The sequence below is a fragment of the Sander vitreus genome, chromosome 3, assembly GCF_031162955.1.
Source record: "Sander vitreus isolate 19-12246 chromosome 3, sanVit1, whole genome shotgun sequence".
In the NCBI taxonomy this organism is placed as follows: Eukaryota; Metazoa; Chordata; class Actinopteri; order Perciformes; family Percidae; genus Sander; species Sander vitreus.
Genome location: NC_135857.1, coordinates 29,064,594 through 29,091,174, shown reverse-complemented (window position 1 = coordinate 29,091,174; position 26,581 = coordinate 29,064,594). Strand labels below are relative to the sequence as shown.

General features: G+C 39.0%; 2 protein-coding genes and 1 long non-coding RNA gene across 3 annotated transcripts; 2 read left to right on the top strand and 1 right to left on the bottom strand.

Annotated features, from left to right (window-relative positions):
* The first annotated feature begins 1,778 nt into the window (after nucleotides 1-1,778).
* On the top strand, nucleotides 1,779-16,134 carry pou2af2 (POU class 2 homeobox associating factor 2). The gene is made up of 5 exons (XM_078246860.1): nucleotides 1,779-2,008; nucleotides 3,145-3,245; nucleotides 9,919-9,958; nucleotides 10,231-10,535; nucleotides 13,671-16,134. The coding sequence occupies exons 1-5, from the start codon at nucleotides 1,999-2,001 to the stop codon at nucleotides 14,106-14,108; spliced, it is 894 nt and encodes a 297-aa protein (XP_078102986.1). The 5' UTR covers nucleotides 1,779-1,998; the 3' UTR covers nucleotides 14,109-16,134.
* A 4-nt stretch (nucleotides 16,135-16,138) lies between these two features.
* On the top strand, nucleotides 16,139-22,702 carry LOC144515759 (pou2af1). Its single transcript, XM_078246861.1, has 5 exons — nucleotides 16,139-17,825; nucleotides 19,678-19,775; nucleotides 20,220-20,280; nucleotides 21,162-21,475; nucleotides 22,127-22,702. Exons 1-5 carry the CDS (start codon nucleotides 17,819-17,821, stop codon nucleotides 22,475-22,477), a joined length of 831 nt encoding a protein of 276 aa, XP_078102987.1. The 5' UTR covers nucleotides 16,139-17,818; the 3' UTR covers nucleotides 22,478-22,702.
* On the bottom strand, nucleotides 17,489-19,679 carry LOC144515760 (uncharacterized). The gene is made up of 2 exons (XR_013501772.1): nucleotides 19,092-19,679; nucleotides 17,489-17,876 (listed from the first exon to the last, which is right to left on the bottom strand). It is a non-coding gene; the product is annotated as an uncharacterized LOC144515760 (long non-coding RNA).
* Nucleotides 22,703-26,581: the final 3,879 nt, after the last annotated feature.

Genomic DNA, 26,581 nt, shown 5'->3' with positions numbered 1-26,581 from the left:
TCATCACTTTTAATGATAAATGAGTGCTTACGGCACTAATAACGCTAAAGGACTGATTTAGCCTGATGAAACGCTGGTTAATACTGCAGCACCCTGAGCTGCTAAAACTGCTTGTAGTTTCTTCACCATCCACAGGTGGAGTTAGATCACGCAGCAACGACAGCACACAGAGAAAACATTGCAGGGGAAACACTGTGACACACCATTCAATGGAAATAAGGGTGTGAATTGGAGACTGTTCCTCTCTGTCTGCATAACTCGGTTGATACAGAAGACCAAGGGTGTCAACAAGGGAAGCATCTACTTAGCCTAGGGAGCGAAATAACCTAAACATACTGTAAATACCGAGGTATGGCAGATTTAATCTTGCCTTCAGTTAAAATGACCATATGGAGGCACTGTATGGATGGTTGTAAATTCAAATTCAAACAGCTCTATGTCTCTCACAGTTGCTGAAGTAGGGAGACCTGGTCCAACATTTTTTACTCGGTGTACAAAATTCTGACTCTTTTATAAGTAGAACAAACTACTTTTCCAATGCTTCGGCTCTCCGATTTAAAAAAAATAATAAAAAAGACTAGTACAAGCTGGCTTTATTTATGTTTGCTCATTATTATTTATTATTTATTTACCAGTGAACGTGCCGGCTACCACCAAACTGGCATACCAGCTACCTTCTGCAAATACAAATCAGCAATATCTCAAGTCTGTCAGTGGAGCTGAATGTACTCAACATAGTGACAGTATTTCTGCACCAGGTGGTCTAGGTGACCGTCATTGTGATTCAGATCGTACAGTCAGCATATGACATTTGCAGGCTTCTAACTGGGACTGCGTTAAGCATTCATCATCAGAGTAGCATTTGCAATAAGTATTTGGATCTCTGTTTGAAAATATTACACCCAACTGCATGCAAATTCAAGTAGGCATAAATGGTGCCAATTTAATGTTTTGCCAATTTATCTCACTGGTTTAACTATTGTTCGGCAATAGAGTGTATCAAGATGTAACCAGGTTCAATCTTTATTATGTCATCACCACACAGTATGCTCGTGTACATTTCCATTGACACTATTCACATTTTATCAAACTACCTGAGTCACAATCGAAAGGCAAAACATTGTGAGGATGGGAGTTTCGTTATAAAGCCAGACAGAAATTGTTTAGCAAAGCGGCCTGCAGCAATTCTCCCCTCTCCTTTAATCACAAAGTTGAGGTGATTCATTTGTTTTTGGTTTGCTCAAAGTCGTTTATACAAATGTCAGCACATCAATTTGAGTAGTAAATTGCACAACAATGTCCTTTTATGCAAAAAATGTCTCATTTAAAAAAATTATTGGCGGGAGGCATCAAAGTCTGTTATAAACTGTCTGACCTGAGATGCCATCACTCAACCTGCAAATGCAAAAAAAATTACATTACATTACAAAAGTACATTCTAAGCTGTTACTTCTTTTCTGCTTGGTAAAGGTTTTATTTATTCCAGAGATGCCAACGCTTAAACTGAAACAAAACCAGAACCTATCCCATAAACCAGCAGCAATACTCCAAAACTCCTGCAGCTACAAATCACAATGTGGAAACAATATATCCTTTTGAATTTGGATGATGAGTGGGGGCTCAGGAAGGAGTGACATGCTGCTTCCCAGTCTCTCTTCCATGCCCCTGATGCTTCCAACCCCTAATCTTGACTGCAGATGCAAATAGTCTAAAAAACGTCCCTACCAAACATTTGCATTTAAACAAATAGATAAAGGTCATTTTGAAAAGCTGCCTCCTCATGACTGCAGTGTGAGGTGGCATGTTCCATGTGTCCCTGCCCTCCTGACAACATAGTTAAAGAGCCCATCGTGGCACGCCACACAGTATGGTGCTGCACACTGGGATTCAGCTACTGTAGGCAAATACAGCAGAGCGAGAACATAGAGGCCTCTGTGTGTGTGTGTGTGTGTGTGTGTGTGTGTGTGTGTGTGTGTGGGGTCAGACTGCAACAGCATCATGGACACAGGTAAGACAAACTCATTCATATACAGGCTGACAGCTGCTCCTGCTGTCATTCCTATGCTTATAAACGTTCTATGTGTAATGTCTTATATGACGTCTGCTACAAAAATAGATTTTTAAAACCTGTTAAACATTTTATTTTTCATTTTCATGATGCCTTTATTTTGGAGAGAAATTTACTAGGATATTTTTTTGACAATGCAATTGGTGTTATGTCTCTTATTCGATGATGTGTGCTTATTAAATCAATAGTTTCCTTTCCTAATTTTGATTTCCCATAAGACAGGAATGTATTAACAAGAACAAAGGAAGATGTCAGTAAATCTCTTCTCCATACACTTCACATAAAATCAGTGTATGATTTGAAAGATGCTTTCATATTAAACATGTGTAGGTTATCATATGCTAATTGATAAGCTTCATATTGTAAGATATATTTAAATATGGCCTATAACACCTGAAAGGAAGATGAGTAGTTTGCGCAAAGTGCAAGATATATATATATATATATATATATATATATATATATATATATATATATATATATATATATATATAGAACATTTAATATTTTCGAGAATCTCCTTGGTCGAGCAAAGTTGGGGCTTATCTAAAATATCCATTCAAAAAGCTGGGATCTTTTACATAAGGTTTTTTGCATGCAATTTCCGTTTGCATAATAAAGTTTGCATTTTCATTGAGTTTATGTTTCTGCTTCCCAGGAATGTCTCCAAATCACACCAGCACACAGAGATTTGTAAAGACCAATTTAACAGCAAGTGAGCTGCTTCTATGATGCACGAATCTTGAATTTCTAATCTTTATTTAACATTATGTAATATTTTAGTTACCCCTCCAGTCTTCCTTCACCGTGAGGTTTCAGCCAGTGTTTGTAGTAAATTGTCTCTTTTTGTCAATCCATTTGCATTGACCAAACCCAAGGCAATTTCCATGATATTTACACACCAATTCCAAAGAGTCATTCGCCTATATGAATAAAACTGTGAAACATTCAAATGAACACACAATTGTGGGGATGGATGAAAATTTGTATGAAGTTGTGTTACCAGCTACAAGTCAAACGGTCTCTGGATTTGTATCAAATGTGGATTCTCAAAGTGGTTTTTCTGTTCCGTCTAGAATATTCTAAGAGAGTGTACCAAGGCGTTCGAGTCAAGCACACAGTCAAAGACCTTCTGGCTGAGAAGCGATCTCGACAGACAAATGGGCCCAGATACAGCGTAAGTACAATCTCCTTTAAACCGCTCTGCCTTTGTCCCATCCTGTCTCTCCCCACTTAATTTTTCTCCCAAACCAAACATTGCAGCCACAGTTGACATTCTGTGGTAGCACAATTAAGAGGTCGCTTTTCAAAAATCTGCTCTCCTCGTTTACATTTTGGCTTGTTTTGTGGACTAAGAATCCATTGACCACCTGTACCTCCCCCTTCTGTCTTTGCTCTCTTCGAGCGCTCGCAAAGCCAATCTGTAAATAGCTGTGCACGATGTGTGTAGAGAGAGATACAATGCGCGGAGTCCCAGCCTGACCTCACAAAAGAACATTGACACAATGCATGCAATGGTGACGGCCATGATCTCCTAAAAAAAATCCCCCGAGGTGGAGGCGGGGACGGATTGAGGTGGATAGGTATAGCATAGAGAGACAGAAAAAGGGCAGTGAAGGAGGCTGCCTATGCAAAGTTTGATCCATGCACACCTGCCAGCTGACATTGTCCTCTGCCATGCATAGGCCGCAGACAAGCCTTCTATTGTTGTCTCAGAAACACACGAGCAAGACTGGCTTTTCATTTTCCACAAACTGCCTGTCAAAAGGCTTTATAAGACAGTATCCACTGTTTGTTTTCTATTTAGCATTGGCATGTCCACTCTATAGATATGCAGGCTGCTATGGCTCGCATAATGAGGGGATTGTGTGAGAGGGTTTGCATTGGGTAACATGTTTTTTCATTATCATGAACATACTCACTGCAGTTTATTTTGAGTCAATCTCAAATTCAATGTCTTCCTGTCTTAATTACTCACTAGCACCCCAAATCCACAGCTGAAAATAGTCCCCAACAAATGCGCTAGTTACTTCTCACGTTTCCTAAAAAATTCAGTGTCCAGCTGTTATTGAGCTCTTTGGAAAATTAAACTATGTTTTTTTTGTGTTGCCATGTGGGCTTGTGGCTGAGAGATACAAACAGGGTAGAGAAGTCAGAAAGTATTGATAGGAATTCATGTTTTTGGTCTTTTCATGGGACTTGTTGACAATAAGAAACAATTGGAATAATGCAAGACTTATTTAAATCTGCCTCCACAGCTCTGCATCTAAAAACATATTTATGTCAGCAAAACTACAAGTTGCAATGTTGTGTGGGACTGCGCTACATTTCTAAGTTGTTTGCAAAGTTATGAGTACTGACATGATTTAATGAAGCCAGGACTGACTGGTGTAAAAGTAGAACAAATTGTCCAAACCTGACTTTAAACCATGACTTACTACGTGTGGAGGCAGCAGTGTCTTGAAGAGGAGACACGTGTCGCTGTCAGGGGTCAGTGAGTGACAGATGAGACAATAAAAAGGTTTCTGCTTTTGTTACTCTTTGAAAACAGCAACTGTTGTAATGAATTTTACAGCTGATCAGCCTTTTTATAGAGACAAAAATAATATTTGGCTTTGTATTTATGCTGTTAAGTGTGTCATTTTAATTTTAAACCATTAAAATATTTTCAAAATAAAGTAAAATTTTTAGAACAAAATAAAGAATCTAGCATTGAAGCGAGACTACATTATATAACCTTTGAAAGAAGAAATATCACATTCTCACTCTTACAAATAAAAAATGTAATGGATAAGCAATAAAACACACACCTGTGCTCACTTCAATACACTCAGTGGTTTTGCTGCTACAGTCATATTTTGTGTGCTATGACCAGTAGCTTATGGTTAGCTAATGTTAGAAAACTTAATTAAAAATATGAAATAGATAGATATAGTCAGTGTTGGGGAAGTTACTTTTAAAAAGTAGTGTTTGCTCGTTACTCGTTACTTCTTAAAAAGTAATCCGTTACTTTACTTAGTAACCCCTTATGGAAAGTAACTTTTTACTTTACTCGTTACTTTTGCGTTACTTTTAAAAGCAGGCGTCTCTGGCAGAGACTGAAGTTAATTATACCAAAACTATCTTTGACCATAAAGACAATCTATGGTTTATTAGTGAAGTGTCTGAACTACACTGCAGGCTGGATTCTCTACTCACAGAGTGACGGCTGATTCATTATGAACGAGTCCAGCGCGGGTTGAATGCACATCAACAGGTCACCGGCGTTACACGGTGTTAGTGTAATGTCTGTATCGACTTGTAACTACCGGTCGCACAGCCACGATGGTCCGTGCATTGTCGTAGACACATGCAGCCTCTTTTCTGGAAATCCTTGCGTGTCCGTACAACCGACACAAGTCCACAGCGGTCTGCTGCGTGTATGTATGAGGCCATCTCCACCGCATCCATCTGTGCGGTTGTCAGCTTTGTGTCTGCCTGGCTCAGAGCGCCGTCCAGCAAAAAACCACGAAGCTTAAAACGCTCTCAAAAGTTAGCTTTGGCTGCTTCTCGCTTGCCATGATTAGCTACTCTGCTACCAGCCTCTGTCACGTCCCGTGTGGAGCTTGTGAGCGCGCAGCTGAGAAGGCAGTGTTGCTGTCAAATGTCCCTGGGAAAAGTAAATTGAAAAATATACTGGATATAGTGATGTATCTGACGTTGCTGATTCAGTTCATTGACTTTTTCTACTTATGCTACTGTTACACTATGTTTTAGCATTTATCATTACCCAATGTGGTCACAGTTCAACCAAAGAACTGTAGTCTAACTTCAAGGCAATTAAACTGTTAGGTTTTCTATGAATAACAACCAATATTAAAGTAATAACCAGGTGCTGTGTTCTCATGGTTACCCATATAAAGTAGTTTCATTATAAAGTAATTTCAGATGTCCTATATCAAATCAAGCCGGCCATACTTCCATCGCACTGGGTTGCATATACAGGTAATTCAGCACCTTTTCAGTGTAAGCTTCATACATTCATACTTTCACACAATAACTAAAGCCATCCATATCCTGATGTTAGCTAATGCCCCCTTTTATCTCGGGGAATAAAAGGCTATTTAGAGTGAAGCAAAAGCTTTGACCACAGAGTCAGTCGCCTCGTGTTGGAACACGGAGTGGAAGTATAAAGATCTGACATAATTTCACTTTGTCTGCTTTTCTTTTCTGAGGACATTTCTATTGTCTATTGCTGTGCCCAAACATGCTGCTTACCGTACGTAAACGATTTGGGACTGTGAAAAGTGGTGTGTGATGCAGAAAACTCAAGTCAGTGACATTTATAAGGCTGCAGATACTTTGTGTGAAATGTCTCTTTAATGATCCTCGTAGGGAAATTGTGGTACCTTAACAGCAAATTGTGATCAGTCACAAAAAAGTCCTGAAAGCAATGGACCAAGAAGGAAAAATGAAACTGTATATGTAATATGAGAATATTCTCAAACAAAATGTGTGTGCGTGTTCACTTATTATAATATGAAATACTGTAGGTGCGACTATTTTAGTGGGAAAATAAGATAAGAAGGAAGAGCTTTTTTTCCTGTGAAATAATGTTAATAAGTCCGTCATCATTAGCCTCCACCCCCTCCATTACAAACACACAAACAAACACACACACACACACACACACACACACACACACACACACACACACACACACACAGTCTGAGCTTGAGGTAGATGATTTCCATACACAGCCTTCAGAGATGCACTGAGCCGTACCTGGGCCACATGAGGAAGTCTTGGTACTGGCAAATCACATTCAAATTCAACCCTCAAAATTTGCTTGCCTCCCAGCCAATATCAACTCTTTGATGTTAGCACTATGCAAACAAGAGAGCCTGTCAAACCCTGCCTGTGTGTACCTGCACTCTGCACCAATCTGTATCTGCTTTTAGACTAGAAACAGATGCACACATTATTATTGTTGTTGGTTAACAACATTATAAGATTAATAATAAGGATTAAATCTAATATTAATCATATATCAAATATTATATATGATTGATGAAAAATAGACAATAATAGAATACAAACTCTTCAATATTGCACTTATAAATGCATGTTGTGCAGCCAAAACATTGTTCTAACAGAGTTTCCACAGATAGCAAATATTAAAAACAGGAACTGTTATCAGCTTCAGCCTGCACTTTCAAGAACACACAATTTAGAATTTCTGATGGAGGTCCTAGAATCTGGAATTCAATTCCCAGTAATTTTGTTAACTTATTTCCAGAATATATATATATATATATATATATATATATATATATATATATATATATATATATATATATATATTATATATATATATTATATATATATATATATATATATATTTATATATATATATATTATATATATATATATATATATTATATATATATATATATATATATATATATATATATATATATATATATATATATATATATATATATATATATATGTTTTAAGAAATTCACAATTGTCAACTCTTAGGACTGCAGATTCTGGTTTGCACAACTTGATCCTGAAACATGTTGTTGTTGTTGTTGTTGTTGTTGTTGTTGTCGTGATGATGACATTTGATGCTCTACTAGGGTAACCACACAACAACTCTGCCTGCACATCTCTTGATGTGTATGAATGTATGCATATTTCCTTGTGTTTTAACCTGTTTTAATTTGAATCTTCCCCTTGATATGGTGTAAATAAGATAAACAAATGTTAAGTTGAAAATGTGTTTAAAATGACAGACAAGACATCCAAAATATTTCTATTTGATGGAATGGTCTCAGGTTTAGATATTTCATACAGCATGAACGTCATATAGCTTCTAACAAGAGCTGGACCAAACTGACATTCAATATATATTAGATGTAATCATGCTGAGTGGAAAAGGAAATAAGAAAGTGAGAGAAAAATATGTAGGCTATCATAACACAGTTTCTCAACGTCTTCTGGATTTTCGTGTTTTTTCCAGCAGTAGGTGAATCATCACGTTGTCATGTGAATTTGAGCATTTATTTTGAAGAGCATAGAGTGAGATTTAGATCGTTAATAACATTCAGTGAAGTACTGAACTTAAGTACAATTTTGAGTACTGTTGAATTTCCATTTTACAGTACCACCATTTATTTCTACTCCACTACATTTGTCTGACAGCTGTGGTTACTGTCAATGTGTCTGGTGTAGTTGGGGCTTCTGGTCACAGGTTTCTATCGGTTGTAACTGTTTCACCAAAGACACAATTCCACTCTGAACTTCACAGATGGTTGCATTTCAATAACAGTTTGAGGCCCAAATAGGAAGTATCCAATATTTTACAAGAAAAATAATAAATCATAGATAACTCCAAAACAAAAATTCATTCAAATTTGTGCAGCAGATTTTTCTTCTTCTCATCCCTACTCCATTAATCATCTCACGGCCCCTCAGATTTATCTTCTGACCCTTTGGAGGGGCCCAACCCATACGTTAGAAGCCACACGACTAAACTAATTGTATATAAAGTAGTTAAAACTAGCTCCTTAAGCAGCTGACAGTACAATGCTGCTTGCAGTCCCTCATCACCATGTATATATGTCAGTGAGGTATGAGCAGTTTAATCAAGAGTGACTTTTTTCTTTCTTTTATTTGAATACTTTACAGAGAGGTAAAATGATCCAGTTACCACAACAAAAGATTGCAAAGATCGAAGGAAAGTAAAAAAAAAAAATATATTATTTATTTTCCGTAGTGATCATCTCTGAGAATCTGAGGGGGGGGTGAAACCTTGTGTGGGAGTGCCACTGGTTGCCAATTTCTTTTAGAATCCATTGTAAAATATTACTTGTTACATGGTGGCTTTATGAAAATCTGAAATCTGAAGGAAATAGATGTGGATTCATATATTTACAGCCTGTGAAATTAAATGTGTTGTACTAAGACCCTGTAGCCAGATATGCATGCTATATGAACACAAAGTATAGGTATATAATTGTGAAATCTATGTGAGATTCATTTACATTTATGAGGAAGAAAATCTGTGATGTAAATCTCCCCAAAAAGGGCCATGAGCAAAAACGCGTATCCAAGCTCCTGCACACATATACTAAAACGTATATCTCATTTCAAATGTGTTTGCAGCTCTGTTGCTTTAATGTGATGGCCTGTTTGCTCATGACTAAAACCACCAAAGAGTGTGCTTCAAGTGAATTTGTCTAAAACAAATGGTCAGTGTTGTGGTCGAGACCACCTAAACCGAGACCAAGTCATTACCAAGACCTGAGTGTATTGAGACCGAGACTTTGAGGGGTTGAGATCGAGTCAAGACCAAGACCAGATTTGTGTTAGACAGCCAGAGCTTCTTCCCGTGTCTCCTGCATTCACTTTCTTGGGAGTGCGTGTAAAGGGGGCAGGGACAAGCGGGTTTACGGTAACAAATTTCAGATTAGAAATAAGTCAAGTAATTGGTTGCATTTGCAAGTTTTAACACATAGGCATAAATCAGACAATGCACAGGCAATTTAGCAAAATCCCTGCAGTTGTGGTCTTGACCGGTCTTGAGATAACATCCCGAATCCTATTTAGCCGAGACCGAGACAAGGCCGAGTAAAAATTCTGAGATGAGACCGAGACCTTCAAAGATTGGTCGTATGACCGGTCTTAAGACCAAGACCAATCTCGAGTACTACAACATTGCAAATGGTCAATACAGAATCTGACATGTGAAAGAAATAATTCTTACAGTATTCCTGTCACTCTCCAAAATCTTCACTTTTACGTGTAATTAATGTGTCATCCAGTTTGCACGCCTTATTTCAAGTCTTATTTCTCTGTCACAGGGAGGATCGACCTCTCCGCCTTCATTTGTCCAGATGCCAGGTGAGACTCTGCAAATCAAATGTAACATCAAAGATCTTCACGACTCGCTCTTTACTGCCTGCAAGACACGCTCAATCAGCACTCTCATTCACACCATAATGAATACTTAGAGGATTCCTATTTGCTTATTGACTCTGTTCTCAGTTGTCTGCGAATTTCAAGAATTTGAGGTGTGTCAACACTGTGGTCACAGAGCGGCCTTCTACTGCTGCCATGATGAAGATGAGGATTTTATTTCTCTCAGTCTAAAAGCTTCATATTGTTCTCTGCAGGGTCTCACATGCTGCCCGGCTACTACGGCATGAGGCGTCCCTTCATCTCAGAGTCAGACTTCTGTCAGTCCACCAAGCAGTTCTCCCCTGACGTGTATTCACCCACACTGGGTGGCAAACCTCTGGGCTGCGATCCCTCCACCATAACCAGCTACCCCTCCTTCATTGACAGCTACTACCCAGAGACCTTCGGAGATTACCGCAGCGCTGCTGCCTTCTCCAGCTCTGGAGGATCCTTCCTGCCCTCATCGGCCCTCTCGTCCCTGCTGCCTCCATTTGGTGGAGAGTCCTCACATTTATTTCTGGTAGGATGGCGTCTCTTTGTGTGCAAGTCTGTGACAGAGAAGAGTGAAGAAGGGAGGGAGGTTCATAATCATCAGTAGGGATTTAGTCAATCGTAAATCTACCTAAAATTAGAAAAAGGAAACGGTTTCAATGTTCTTCTTGGCATCTGACTATTGCTATTATACTATTACTATCTGCTTTTTGGATGCTTTTATATAGGCCTTAGTGGTCCCTAATAGTGTATCTGAAGTCTCTTTTATATAGGCCTTAGTGGTCCCTAATACTGTATCTGAAGTCTCTTTTATATAGACCTTAGTGGTCCCCTAATACTGTATCTGAAGTCTCTTTTATATAGGCCTTAGTGGTCCCCTAATACTGTATCTGAAGTCTCTTTTATATAGGCCTTAGTGGTCCCCTAATACTGTATCTGAAGTCTCTTTTATATAGGCCTTAGTGGTCCCAAATACTGTATCTGAAGTCTCTTTTATATAGGCCTTAGTGGTCCCCCTAATACTGTATCTGAAGTCTCTTTTATATAGGCCTTAGTGGTCCCCTAATACTGTATCTGAAGTCTCTTTTATATAGGCCTTAGTGGTCCCCTAATACTGTATCTGAAGTCTCTTTCCCGAAATTCAGCCTTGGTGCAGAATTACAGCCACTAGAGCCAGTCCCACAATGAGCTTTCCTTAGGACGTGCCACTTCTGTGTCTGTAGCTTTAAATGCTATTGAGGAGGAGAGAGGGGGAGCAAGGTGGAGGGTGTGGCCTTGACCAACTGCCATGCTTTGCTCGTTTGAAAGCCATGATGTCTCTCTCTTTCTCATGGGCGGGCCAAATTCTCTGGGCGGGCAAAGCAGAAAAAGGGGAGGTAACCTTTCCCCTTTATGACGTCATAAAGGGAAGATTCCAGATTGGCCCATCTGAGCTTTCATTTTCTCAAAGGCAGAGCAGGATACCCAGGGCTCGGTTTACACCTATCACCATTTCTAGCCACTGGGGGACCATAGGCAGGCTGGGGGAACTCATATTAATGTTAAAAAACCTCATAAAGTGAAATTGTCATGCCATGGGACCTTTAAGATAAACTTGAAACATTGTAAACCTATCTTTCAAACCTAGTGTATGCTGGGAAACGCTCCACAGGTTTTAAACAACACCAGCTTGTGAAGAAAAACAATAAAACTCCACACTGTACCTCCAGTGTTTTCAGACATTTCATATTTCAAATATGAAACCTCAGATATTTTACTTCTGAAATGCTACTCTGCCACTATTTGACTGCAGCTCGCCTATCTAGTGTTAAACCTAACCACCATACAGTGGTAGAATGTAACTAAGTACATTTACTCAAGTACTGTACTTAAGTACAAATTTGAGGTACTTGTACTTTACTTGAGTCTTTTCTTTTCATTCCACTTTCTACTTCTACTCCACTACATTTCAGAGAGAAATATTCTACTTTTTACTTCACCACATTAATCTGACAGCTTTAGTTACTAGTTACTTTACAGTATAAGATTTTTGCACACAAAACACACATAGTTTATGAAATACAATGTTTTATTATAAATTAAACTGCCCAACAATATATAGGCCTATAGTACAGCTTAGTACTATATATTAACACTTAGTTGATTGACAGAACAGTTTTTTATCGTTTCTAGTTTCTAAAATGTGAGGATTTTTCTGCATTGAGTACTTTTACTTTGAATACGTTAAGTACATTTTCCTGATGATACTTACATACTTTTACTTAAGTAACATTTTCAATGCAGGAACTTTACTTGTAAGTATTTTTAAAGTGTGGTGTTAGTACTTTTAGTTAAGTGTAGGATCTGAATACTTCTTCCACCACTGCCACCGTAGCCTTTTAACTGTCAAAAACAGCTATGTGTGTTGTATTACTTCACATTCTCTGAGATGGTGACGATATAGATACAAACAGGGCTGTGGGGAGAAAGAGAGAGGGGAATGACATGCAACAAAGATCCCTGGTCATAATCAAATAAGGGACGTTGCTGTTATATGGCATCTTAACCAATACTCCTGTTGTTTGTTTTTGTGGACAACTGGACAAGCGTAGGCCATCATTACACACCACACATCAATGGTAAATGTTGTATTTAGCATCAATAGACTACAACACTTTAGTGTTCCCCGAATAGTTGGTTTGTTATTGTCTATGCCCATCCTCCCGACTTTGGTAAAGTGCTGCATTTGTGTGAAAAGCAAAAGTAAATTGTGAAATGTTGAAGTAACCTCTGTGAGTTTGAGCTAACAAGGGGGGAAAACTTGGACAGGCACAATGAAATGTCTGCTTATTTGCCTTCTTACAGGCACCAGACACATATGCAGTTGGACACATCTGTGCTCTAACCCTACATGCTGTGCTGAAAATCTCTGTGATCTGTTGCAGATCTGTTTTCTTTTTGTATCGATTTCGAGATATCTGTCTTTGAGATTTCTTCTTCAACCTTAATGTAATGGAGGTTAATGTATTTTCATTGTAGCAATGAAAAACATTTGAAAAATGACGGAGGTTTGTATTGTCTAGTTTTTTTATGTTTTTGTCGTCAGTGTTGGCTGATTAGGATTATTTATTTATTATTTTATGAATAAAAACATTAAAATGTACACATTTGGAAACATTGGAGTTTACAGTGGTGGATTATTGAGAGTAACAGGGACAGGATTTCTAAAAAGAGATGTTGCCGTTGTCACCACTAACAGAATTCCATTCACGTCCGTTGTATTGATGTTGAGGAAGAAATCATAGAGACGTATATCTTTCACTATAAAACCTGGACAAAATACAATCAAAACTGTCTACATTGTTTAGATAACACATAGATACCACTAGGTGTCATTGAGGAAATATGTTAGTTTTGAATTAGTGTCAACCAACCCTTTAAAATCCTGCAACATAATTAACTGCAGCATGGATGCCTTTAACCTTCCTGTAGGCATTCTGGGAAACAGGAAATCAGGAGTACAAGAGTAGAGGCAAAATATAAATGACATCATGTCATCACAAAAGCACTCCTGTTCTGATATGGACAGGCTGTCTGACAGTATCTGATGGCGGGTGCTTCCTTTAGTCGTTAGAGGAAATGAATGAATGATTTGTCCTCTCCTCCTTTTGTCTTCCTGCCTCAGAGAGACTCATGGGAGCAGTCAGTTCCAGAGCCAGTATCCCAGGTGGAGGCTCTGTGTCCGGACAGCCTCGCTTCCGTCAGCGTCCCGCCCTCCATGCCCAGCCCAGAACCCCCAGGGAGCCCCTCCCAGTACCGCTCCCCCAGCCGAGGCTCCTCCATGGGCCCCGGCTCCAGCAGCCAGCCCTACATCCTGCACTCCATGGAGGAAGCCCACTACCACCCCTTAACCACCAACAGCTCTTACCAGGTCCCATCCACCTCCTTCCCTTGCCCTTCCTACATGAGCACTCCCATCAGCGACCTGGTGTCCAAGATGGTGACAGAGGAGGAGGCCGACAGCCACACCAGCCTCCCCCCCAACAGCGAGGCTCACTCCTCCTGGGCCAAGGAAGATGGAGTGAGCTCCTGGTCGCCCTACGAGATCAGGAGGGCCTACTGACTAGAGGATGGGCCTGAGGGTCAATATTTATAAGAAGGTGGAGGTTTCACAGACAATTAAACTCAACAAGCACTTGACATGCCTCCCACAGACCTTAGTTAGCTGGAACACCTCAACGCCACATGCTGTGCTTGAGATTATGAAAAACTAGTTTGCATATGAGCTGAGAAGCTAAGATACATGGCTGCAAATAATGGATAAATGGTTGAAATGTCCAGTTTCTTGTCATCTATAAGTGGAAGTAGTGAAGACAAACTTGACCAAACCTACTGAAGGAAAGTAGCCCAGCCCAAACATTGACAGCTCCAGGATCACTATGACTTGTGTGTGAAAACATTTTTGCAACAGCATCCACAGTGTAACAGAATACATGATGTAAGTTAAAATCCTGTTTAATATCAGTTCAGATAGGATGAAATTAAACCTTTCTGCCCTTGGGAATCCAAAGCTGGTAACACTTTACCTAAACCCCACTATAGCATTTAAAATATCCATATAAACAATTAATAAATAGTTTATAACACACTGTTAATCACTATACTGTAGTTGTAAATAGATAGAAGGGCTTTTGTCAGTGTTTCATAATGTTTTTGTTGACAACTTAGACTAAGCTAACAAAAAAGACAGTAAAGCTGCCATTCAAGATCTATAAAGTTAAAAAAAAAGACAAAAGAACAATCAGTAAGCTCCTTTAATAATTCCTCTCATCCAATTTGACAAACATTCTTTCACAAATTTTATAACTTTAAACTTTGCTCTTCTGAAAAAATGTTTGATGAAGTGAGTCTGCACTGTTCAATGTAGTCAAAGACACTTTTCACTTAAGTGAGGTCCACTTTTATAACTCCATAGTGTGTTGGAAATCATTTAAGATGTTAATGCATCATTTACTCATGCGTTTTGGGGATTAATACATATTAATATTAAAATAAATGTGTGTTAAGCATTAAGTGGAATTAGAAATGTTTAAACTGTCGGTTTATAGGTTTTTTTTAATACAATTTTTTACAAAATGTAGACGCTGGGTGGTGACAATTTACTATTACAACCAATTACCTGTGTATACATTCAGCGGTAAGTTAAACTGTTTAAAAACGCATTTAAAACTAGTGACGACATACGATTGTTTATGATAATATATGTTATAAATTGTATAAATTATACACTAGTTATGAATGCTTCATGGGAGGAGTTATAGATGTCAACAAAGACATTATTAAACTATTACAAAAATCCTTATATCTGCTTAAACCTATACACTATATAAGCCATTTAATAATTGCTTATTTATAGCCTACTGTTTGTAAATGCTAAATTTGGGGGTTAAAATAAAGTGTTATCCAAAAGGTTTTTAGACACAACGGGGTTTTTTGTACATCAAGCTTTTTTAGTCAAGCAACTGACAATAACATTAGTTTGGATTCATTGTCTGGAAAGTAACACTTTATTATGTTCAGCACATGAGGAACTGTGATTTTCAATAAGCTCCATGTTTTCAAAAAATGTTTGTATACCATCTAATAAATGACACACCTTTGTTTAAATTAAGAAACTCATCCCAGTATTGCTCTTTTGGAGGGACTGCGTGTGCAAATACTGGTGGAATATCATCACACTGTATATCCTTGTATGTATGTGTGTGTGTGTGTGTGTGTGTGTGTGTGTGTGTGTGTGTGTGTGTGTGTGTGTGTGTGTGCATCTATAACATACCATTTTCCAAAATGTATTTGATATGGGTTTTTATTTTATATCAGGAATGGAAATTGTTGTAAACTTTGAAAGAAACGTTGATATTGGACGATTCATGTTGGAAAACGCAGTGGTGTAGTCTACGTGATACGCATGTATACGCAGTATACCCACTAAGAAAGCTCCAGGATTTCCATATACCCACTTAAAAATGCCCAATGACACGCAACAACATACTTTCCATTATAGTTTTGATATATTTTGAATTGTCATCTGTGTTTTACTTTCTTCATATAGGCTAAATAAAGGTATTTCCACCGTAAGTGTATCCCCCCCAGGCAGATTCGGGCCAATATATACAGTACAGTATACCCACTACAATACATTAGACTACACCACTGGTAAACGCATACACTGCTACTACACACGGACGTGCAGACAGTGCAGCTGGGAAGAGGTTCTGATTTCTGACCACTAGGTGGAGCTCCAGCACCACTGCTGCAGCGGGAGAAGGGAGACGAGGAGCCGCTGCGCTGTAACGACACGGACAAAATTCCATGCATGTGATGGGAGAGCAGAGCACAGGGAAGAAGGGGTTTTATGTGTGTACAAATGTGAAGAGGGAACTTTACGAAAAGTGCTTTAGATGACTAAAGATGGCTTTTAAATGGGCGAATATTAAATATGAACATGTAATATTGATCAAAATCTTTCATTTTCTTTATAGAGTGGGGATAGGCTACTGCAACTACTAGCCTACTGCAACTAATAATAGCAATAATTATAATAGTCATGATAACTACTAGAGTAAATAATAATAATACTAATAATAATTACGGGATTTAATGGATAACGTTTGCTCCAGATGTGTACAGCTGGCTATAGGAAATAATTAGTGTAAACTATTTTATTTTTTATTTATTTATTTTTAATTTTGCTGTAATTTCTAATAACTGTGTTACTTGTCATGTGTCCCCCCAATTACACAAGATAAATAAAAGTGTATTGCAACATTTTATACCGGCTGATGTGAATATATTGCTGCTGTCTGGTGCACCTAACTGCCAAAGTTCTCAATGCAATCTTCTATAAAGGATTCGAAAATAAATGCATTTAAGCTTTAATCTAATTTATATGGAAGTGATTTGGTGTTTGAATTAAGAAGGTATATTTAAATGTGAAAATATTCCCTGTCAAACTGTGGATCCTCACTGGGAAATTGTTAATTATTACTCTGGTCTTTCTTTATTTTTTAATAATGTAAAGTGTCTAAAAGGTAAACTTATAAAAGCAAAGAGCTGCTGAGTCTCCCCCTGCATCCTTCAGCAGGTGGGTGCACTCAGAGCACTTGATAGAGGAGCTGAAGGCCTGCGATGGCAAAGATGGCTACTGTCCTTTGCCACGCCCACTTCTTTGCCACTTTGACATGTTTTTCTATGAAATGAAGCTTAAAGATATGTTTGAATATATTGTGGGCACGTAGACTGGCCGCAGTGAATGCGTGATCGCATATATAAGGTGACCCGCTGTCTTAAAGTTGTGTGCAAAAAGTATATAGGCCTGTAGTGCTTAATGAGGGGGTGTGATGCTCCGATATTGCAAAAGGAAGATAAAATTAATAAAACTATGGTTTATTTTTGGTCAAAGTGTGAAATACTACTATATTACATTATAGTGAAGCGTATACAATGTTAATGTGGAGTGTTTTTTATTGAAAAATCGATAAAACTCTGTTGCCTCTGAATATTCAAATTGAAAGTAACGCGCAATCAAATCATTGTCAAATCATTGAGTTCTAGGGGTTTTAAATAGTAGGCATGGTGGGAGAAAATCTCAAACTAATATGTCCCCAGCTATATTACAATATTGTTCTATGCTCTGGCTCTGCTGTAGGACATTTGTGTTGAGATTTTTTAATACTTTTGCGCAAATTTCATTCTTGGCCATTTTGCTGAGGCAGTAAAGGACGTTGTGGAGTCCCACAGGTCTTCTCCAGGGAGCCTCTCTTCATCTCAACCATCATGTCTGGTGAGTTTCACATCGGGTTTTCGTCTGGAAATCATTTTGTGGCATTTTTTCCTGTTAGACAGAAAAGAAAAAAGAGAAAAAGCGAATGTTTAGTAGCGAAGTTAAAAGCACATGTGCAAAGGGAGGCTGTTTTTCCTGTAGATGTACATTTTAATCACACTTTTAAATAATATACAAGATGACCACAATTTTAAAATAAACTTAAAGTGATTAATCTTTGTACTTTAATGCCACCTGTATCCAGTTGATGGGTGGAACAGGGGGGCTTTTCCATTCAAACAGTCCTATACAGCTTTACCGACATTTATGGATTTATTGTGTTCAATTCCTATGTGCTATGTCTGTTTACACACGCTAGGACATGTATATTTGTACTTCCAATACATTTTATGAAAGATTAATAACTACTAATATTTCAACCGTAGCCTCTCTGTCCGCGCTGCTTGTGCGTAAGAGGACGTTATGAGTAACCGTGTTAGAGTGGGATGTGTCTGCCGTGTAATTTTGGCCCACTGTTTGCCACATTTAAGACAAATCATGAAGTAGCATTAACTGTATGAATATTTATCAGATGATGTTTCGCTGCCGAGGCTTCGTCTCTTTATCAAATCGTCTTTTTGCAAACGGTTCGCCACTCCTGGGTGCTTTAAATTACGCCTTTAGGCATACATTACGTGCACCTATGCCAGGCGTTATTTCTGGGTTACTAATCAAGCCTCACCTATAGGAAAATACTGCCAATTACTCTCGGTAAAAGCGCCATAGATTTTCACTTTTAACATACGTACATATCGAAATTGGAGTAGAGCTTGAATTATAAACAGCATGTTAATCTAACAAAATGTTAATCGCTCTTGAAACAACAATCTGATTAAACTGAAGCCCAAACAGAACTTTCACTGGATAGCCGGACACCGGTAACATGGCGCTGAACTGCGTAAAGAGTAGAGATTACTTTCCTGGATAGTTGTGGCGCTGCTCTAACCGATATAAACGTTACATTAGTATCGACTGTTATACACAGCTGTGGCTCATACCAACAACTTCAACGCGTTTACGAAGAAAAGGTTTAAGTTTGATTTACCGATCGATTCACAGATTCTTTTCAGCTCTCTGTGCGTTTTACGCGATCGCGCCGAGTGCCTTTATCCAACTTTACCAAACGATCATACACGTATCCCAACATCTAGATTGATCCATGTTTACCATTTCAACATTAATTCAGTCTTATATACGTTAATGGTCATAAATATATAGGCTACTTACTGTAGCGCATTTTGTGCAGCTTTCCTTTGTTCCTGGTCTGGGCGGGGTGGCTGTGGAGACGGGATCACAAACATGCTGCAGTAAAAGCGTCTGCTCGCGGCGTAAGAGGAAACGCTGAGCTTTGGGTTGCCGTAAAGAGGGAGCCCTGCCCGGGAGCACTGGGGGCTCTTGGGTCGGCACAAGCGGGCGAACACACACGGAGCCATAGCGCGCACTGATCGATGATAATAATGCAATTTTACGCAACACGTTTTTGGACAAAACTTTGACTTTCATGCGCTACACACAGTTAAAACTACAGTTTGACATGTAATATACTATCTTATATATGTTGCTACCAGAAAGTCTTACATCCAACATTGTATTAGGGTGTAGGACAATATTGCGACATAATTGTTTCATGGAGAGATTCCAGTTTATTAGGGGGAAACACAATGTATGACATTAATTGTTTATTTGAGGGAAGACAACATGTGTGCTTAAACTGACGGATGAGCGGGGGGCTGAGTATTGTGGAGTGGAGAGTAGTCTGCCATTGTCTACTCCAAAGGAGAGTGTTTAGTGACATGCTGTTGTCTTCATGCAGATAAGAGGGTGTACCAGGGCGTACGAGTGAAGACCACGGTCAAAGAGCTGCTGCAGAGACACAGAGCCCGGGAGGCCAACGGCAAAAAAGTTAAAACGGTAAACATTCCGCACCCCCCCCTCCTCTCTCTCTCTCTCTCTCTCTCTCTCTCTCTCTCTCTCTCTCTCTCTCTCTCTCTCTCCCAACCCTTACAGTCACTCTGCCTTTCTCACTTCCTGGCAAAGCAGAAGAAAAAAAACCACTGAGCAAAGCAAAAACTGTCCCTGTAAATGATTGACTACAGTTCAAGTAGAAAAGATCCCAACGTTTTTATTTTATTTTTATAAACAAAGCCATTCACCACGCACATAAGCACAAACACAGATACACACACACACACACACACACACACACACACACACACACACACATTTGCAAGGGGAAAAAACCTAAATATCGGAACAACAATATCTCTGTCAAAGTCAAATATCTAATAATATTGTCTTTCTCTCCCTCATCCCCCTTCTCCTCCTCCCGTCTTTCTTCTTCTTCCTGTTGAACAGATATCAGAGATATCACATGCATGCTTGGATCTTCAGGATCTTTGCGCGTCCACTTTTCCAAGTAAGTTTACCAGCAGCAATATCCACGTACAGTGTAAAGTATTAAATAAACAAATGGAAGCTGTTAGATAAAGCCTACTGCAGCATTTGAATCCAACCTGACTTGAAACAATTACAGGCTACACCTACATTGGCGATGTACACATTGCAAATTTAGGTCAAAAGTTGTTCGCAGTTTGCAGTGATCCTAATTAAAAAAAAAAACAAACAAACAAACAAACAGCCATAACCACAACTACGAATCCCATTGTTTACTAAGCTGTTGAAAAATCCGCACTGGTTGCAGTAAGACAACTGAAGCAGGACCTGTAGTTAAATTGATCTGAAGGAAGCAAAGTCAAAAACATACAGCATTCCTTGACGACAGACAGCAACTTGCCATGACCACTCAGAACCAGGAACAACATACTCACATGAAAGCCTCAGTCACTCAGGAAAGTCAACTTGTAATGCAATTTTAGTCAAGTATTGTAAGCTCAATTCCAGAAGTGCAGCGTTTCGTCTTATAAGGCTACATTCAAAACTGTTGGCTGATGGTGTCATGTCAATACACTCTGAACTTATATGCCTATTTAAATGTCTTCCTGTTGCCATTCAGATAATATCATGCAATGTGTATGGATGTGCACTCCCCCATTCACTCTATATGTCGGTAGATTGGGTCTAGGCTACTTATATTCATTTATTCTAATACTGACAAATTATATTTAAAAATGCAGCAAAAGTGGGCGGATCTATTTTCTAAACTTTGGTGTACAGCCGAGATGTATATGTTATATATTACAGACATGTGATGCTTATAGCATGTGAAACGAGTTTCCCTTTTTTATAGGCTACTTGTTGAATATTTTAATATATTTTTTATTTATTTAATTCCGTTAGGTCGCTATGTGGACCCTCCTCCTGCCATCCCCTCAGCGGACGCGAGCAGCTGTGGAGCGCGAGCCTTCCAACTGCGCGCCGCCTCGTTCCCCTGCCCTGACAGCTCGTGCAACACCCAAATGCAGGAGGGTACATTTAACGACATCCAGCAACAGTTCGGGGACATTATGTCGCACAGCAACGGCTACAGTAGCAATAACACCAACAACTACACCGGCGGCAGCTACAACGCCTCCCTGCCTCCCCCTCCCACTTTCCCGCTGCCCTGGTGCCATGGACTCTCCTCTGATGCGGACTACTATGGCCATGGGATGGTAGGTTTCTCCCACTGACACTACCAAACTCCATTTAAAAAAAACAGCGTTTTTTATTAACAACAACGTATTGCAATTCTGTACTTAAAACTGATGTGTCTATTTAAAAAAAATTATTAATTAATTAATTAATTTGAAAAAAGAGTGTTTTCAGTGAAGAATTATGGTCTAACAGTAGGCTAATGAACACCTCAGGAAACATACAATTGTATAGTTTTGGAATCTAGGTTTGGCATGGCTGTATCTACTTTGCAGAGACCTGTGTTGGGGCTTGAATTCAGCATGTAGTAATTGTATTTGTGTGGCCTGTGGGTACAGTTGGAGTGACTCATTTTGTTTTGTTGGTAATCAGATCAGTTTGTTTTTGCTTGGTAAAATAATCCAATGGGTGTATACAATAACTACAGCCAAAGTCAAATTGAGTGAATATCCTAATATATATAATATATGAGTACAATTACACATCACCAGAGGAACATTATTATTACAGTAGTATAGAAAAGGACTAATTAGCCTATTCACACTGAAAACTAAAACACCACTCATAGGCGTCCCAGGTGAGCCTGTGGCCTACATGTCAATGGCATGACACATTTGCCAACTCCTGCTCAAAATCATCCTCACCATCCACCACGTCTTCTTCCCATTCAGGCTCCGTGCTCCTCACCAGAGTCCCTTAAGCTCTGCAACCCCATGGACCACAACAGCTACTCGCCGCAGGACTCTTTCTCCTCCTCTTCCTCCTGCTACGCCTCACCCACCAGGATGGAGTCCAGCTTCCATGGCTTCACCTCAGAGCATTTCCACTGTCAGCACTGCAACCTCCAGGACTGTTACTGCCTGTCCCACTGTTGGCCAGGCCAGCAGGAGAGCATCTCTGCCCCTGAATATCCACCTTACTACAACCCCACAGACTATCCATACACCTGTCCCGTGGAAGAGAACTATTGTATTAAGAGGGATTTGCAGATGAGCTCAGAAATGTGTTATAATACGCTATGATTAGACCTTCAGCAGTATTGTTTTGTCTTTTGACTGTAAATATTCTTTTGTTCAAGCACTCAGCAAAGCAGTTTGATTGAATGGTCCATTTTGCATTTCCCTGTATGCTCTGATGAATGCAGAATGAATGGAAAGCCTGATATATTTGTATCAATGACCCTTTTTTACTACTAAGATTTATTTTCATACAAATAACTTGTTGCTAAATAAAAACGTGTTAAACAATGTGCGTACAAATCATTTTTCCTTTATAGACTGATGTAGCATTCACATTTTAAAAATATATAAAAACAGACACAGATAGTGTTATTTGGACATACAGGTGCTGCACGCCTGCGTCAGTGTCAGTTCTTCTTCTGTTAAGCCAAGAACTTAGTCAATTTCATCAGGATCTGGTCCAGCAGGCTCACAGTTTACTCCCTGAGCATGCCACCACAGTTCTCTTCCATGTTGCTCAACATCAGGTCTCCTTCATTTACCATGCACCTATCATAGGAAACTACAAAAATGTGGGAGGCGAGTAAAAATCAACACAGACTGATAACGTTTTGGGGCTGAACTGTGCTGTATTGCAACACTTTGCACTGAAGTGAAGGAATCCTGAAAGATTTCACCTAACCTGCAGAGATAAAGTTGACTAAAAGGACACACACAGATAACAGGTTTTTGGATAAATACTTGAGCAATTTTACTTCATGTCCAAACCAATAACTTTAACAGGCACCAGAGGTTAGGGGTTTCATAAATAACCATAAAGCAGCAGCACATGAAAACAATAGCAAACATACAATACTTAAGAAATGCACCAAGGGAAGTTGTATCACTTGTCCTCAGCTTATGTAATGACCACATGTCTGTCTTGTTCTTTGAGCCACCTGAGGTACTTGACTTGCTCAACTATCTCAACTGTGATAGCTTCCTAGGAAACTTGACATAAAACGTAACTTAATGAGCAAAGTGATGAAGGCTCTCTTAGTTCTGCCTTTAGTACAAGGTTCTCATTGTTTTCAATGGTTTCATTATCATAAATATTACAGCAGCACAAATGTAGGCTGCAGTGATATTTGTGGAAATCTGGTGGGTTTCACAACATGAAGCGGACGTTACATTTTATTATTACACATATTTAAGGTTGATTCTGGCTAACTAAATATACCAAAAATGTGCTTATAGGCAACAACAAAAAAACTAAATACCCACCAGCATTACATGCATGTAAAAAGGGTACGGAAAGCTTTGAAACATTTGGACCATAATGCATTAAACAATACATTTAAAATATAAAACACATTTTAATAGTTGAATTAAATGTACAGAGTTTGACATTTCAATGTCATTATGTTAACATGACCTAGGAAGCAAGTCTCCATTTGCCTTTTCTGTAAGTTATAGAATGGATCATGTTTCACAATGAGTATTACACTGCAGCACTGTTGAGAGGTTTAAACCACCAATCAGAGCGAGCTTGTTTGCTCATTTGTAGGATATTCATTCTTTTATTTACTTATCATCTTTATTGTATTTGCACATTACAGTGTCACTGCCACCTTTATTTCTGTAAAATTTTTTTTTTCATGTCCATATGAGGGGTCATAGTCAAAGTCTAAATCAAATACATCAAAATCCAACCACTAGGATCCTTAATGAGAATACTGCCTAAGACTGTACCCCACCCCAACACACACACACACACACACACACACACACACACACACACACACACACACACATTCAGTTTTATGATGAATCATGCACAAGATGAAAGAGCTGATGGGATTGTATTTCACTGGAATTGTACCTCGTACGATTTCATATGATTGGATAATGGAAATGGATAAGATTGATCGATTGAACATGTAAATCAGGTCATTCAATGTTGTATTGTTAATTGTGACCATGGCAATGCAGTAAACCATGTATCACCACAACAATAACTTTTCAAAAGATAATAAAAACAGGTTTTGTATAACATAATCCAGCTTTTATTTACCCAATAATCAGGATCATTTTCTCAACCGTATAAAGGAAAACGTAATCCTTCAGTTTATCAAAAACAAATTTTAATCATCAAATTTGGAGATACGTGGTTTGATATTGACTACTATTCACTACAAATGTATCTTCAAAGAAAGAAGAACAGGGGGCAGCCAGAGGACACAGCGCAAACAGGATGACACAAACCTGGCAAAAGTTTGCCCCGGGCTAAACCCATTGTTTTGCATGTAAGGAGCATACCATATCCCATCATTGGTCATTCATGTGCATGTTGTGACATGGTGTGTAATTAGTAGAAAGCAGAGTTTTGAAATGGAGAGTGAAATGAATACTGCAGGTGTATTTATTGCTTCCCCTCCCCCCCGCTGCATCCCACACATATGTGAGAGATTCCATGTGGTTCTGATTCTCCCAGGATGCCAAATTCTGCATAGAAAGTTGCTTCTAGTTTCTTAAATGAGGGCCTGGTACTTATAATCTATAACCTGACTTGGGTGTGAAAACCTAATTCTTATCCTAGTTGAAATGTAAACATGTCTTTGTCTAACATAAAAATGTTAGAAAAGGTCAAGTTTGATGCCTACGGTAACTTTTAATCCAACACGGACGAAAACGCCTGAAAGTGCTATGGAGAAAATCAGCAGCAGCTACAGAGCTTGAATCCATCTCCATATGACAATTGAGCAAACTCCGCCTGGTGACGAAGACTATGTGACTATGTGTTGAAAGCTCTAAAAAAGCTAGAAAGTAGTCTTTGAGTTTGGATTGTTTTGTCAAACTGTTAGAAAATGCTGCAAAATCACATGTTTTATAAGAGCCAGCATTTAGTAGCTCATGTAGGCTTAAGTGTTAGGCATGTCGGTGAAGCACTCTCTTGACTCCCTAGTGTTACACTCACAAGTGTCCCTGTGAAACACCAGCAACTGGGAACTGAGTGTGTGTGAATGGGTGAATGAGAGGCAAATTGTAAAGCACTTTGTCTGGTGAGGTAAAAAAAAGCGCTATATAAATGCAGTCCATTGACCATTTACAATAACTAAGGTGACACTATCATAACACTTTTCAAACAAAGTTCATGTTAAAAATTGACATTACAAATGTCAAAATCTGTTTGTATAGCAGTCCCACTAAAATTTTTCAACTAAAACAGTTTTCATTGCACATTTCGTACAATTGAGAGGACGATGGCTCATGACAAAGTTAAAGTTCTTAAATGAGGGCCTGATACTTATAACCTATAACCTGACTTGGGTGTGAAAACCTAATTCTTATCCTAGTTGAAATGTAAACATGTCTGTCTAAAGTTTTGTGATTCCTTAGGCCTCATAAACTGCTATAAACAGCTTCTTTGAACATTAAATCCCCCACCTCGAGCCTAACCGAAGGCTGATTGTCAAAGTTGTAATCCCTTGCATTACACACAGTGAGCAGCTGCAGACAGAGACACAGCTAGGGCTCTCAGGCATTAAGGTGAAAGGGCTGGGGATGGGGATGGGGCTCCCAACTGATAACAGTGTTTGAACAGATCATGATATGATCCACCCTAACCTGATCTGTCTGGTCTATCTCTGATCTATAACTGTAAACAAGTCCCCACCATTAACCTCCAGGGTCACCCCAGCAGCCCTACACTTGCAAATGGTTTAACAAAGCAGCATGAGAGTGTGTGCGTGTGTGTGTGTGTGTGTGTGTGTGTGTGTGTGTGTGTGTGTGTGTGTGTGTGTGTGTGTGTGTGTGTGTGTGTGTTGACATGCTTCATCCCTGCAGCTATTTGATAAGGCTCTCATAGCCTCTGATGAGAAAGTAGAAATTAGTGGCTCACATCATCTAGCCTGTTGTGAAGTTTCAGTCAAAATATCACAACACCACGCGTCTCCATTTTGGTTATCTCTCAGAGCTGGAGGCTGCTACCTAAAGGAGAATGAGTAAATTAAACCAATCTGTAAAAACCAAATTCAGGTTTATCTTGATTGTCAGGGGTTCACAGAAAAGTCCCTGTTTCAGAACCAGAGCTGTGTCTGTCAAAGTGGTGACCATATTATACTCTGTGAATGAATTGTTTCCCCTTTGATCGATCAAAATTATAAGTGTCCAAAATCTTAATTTACT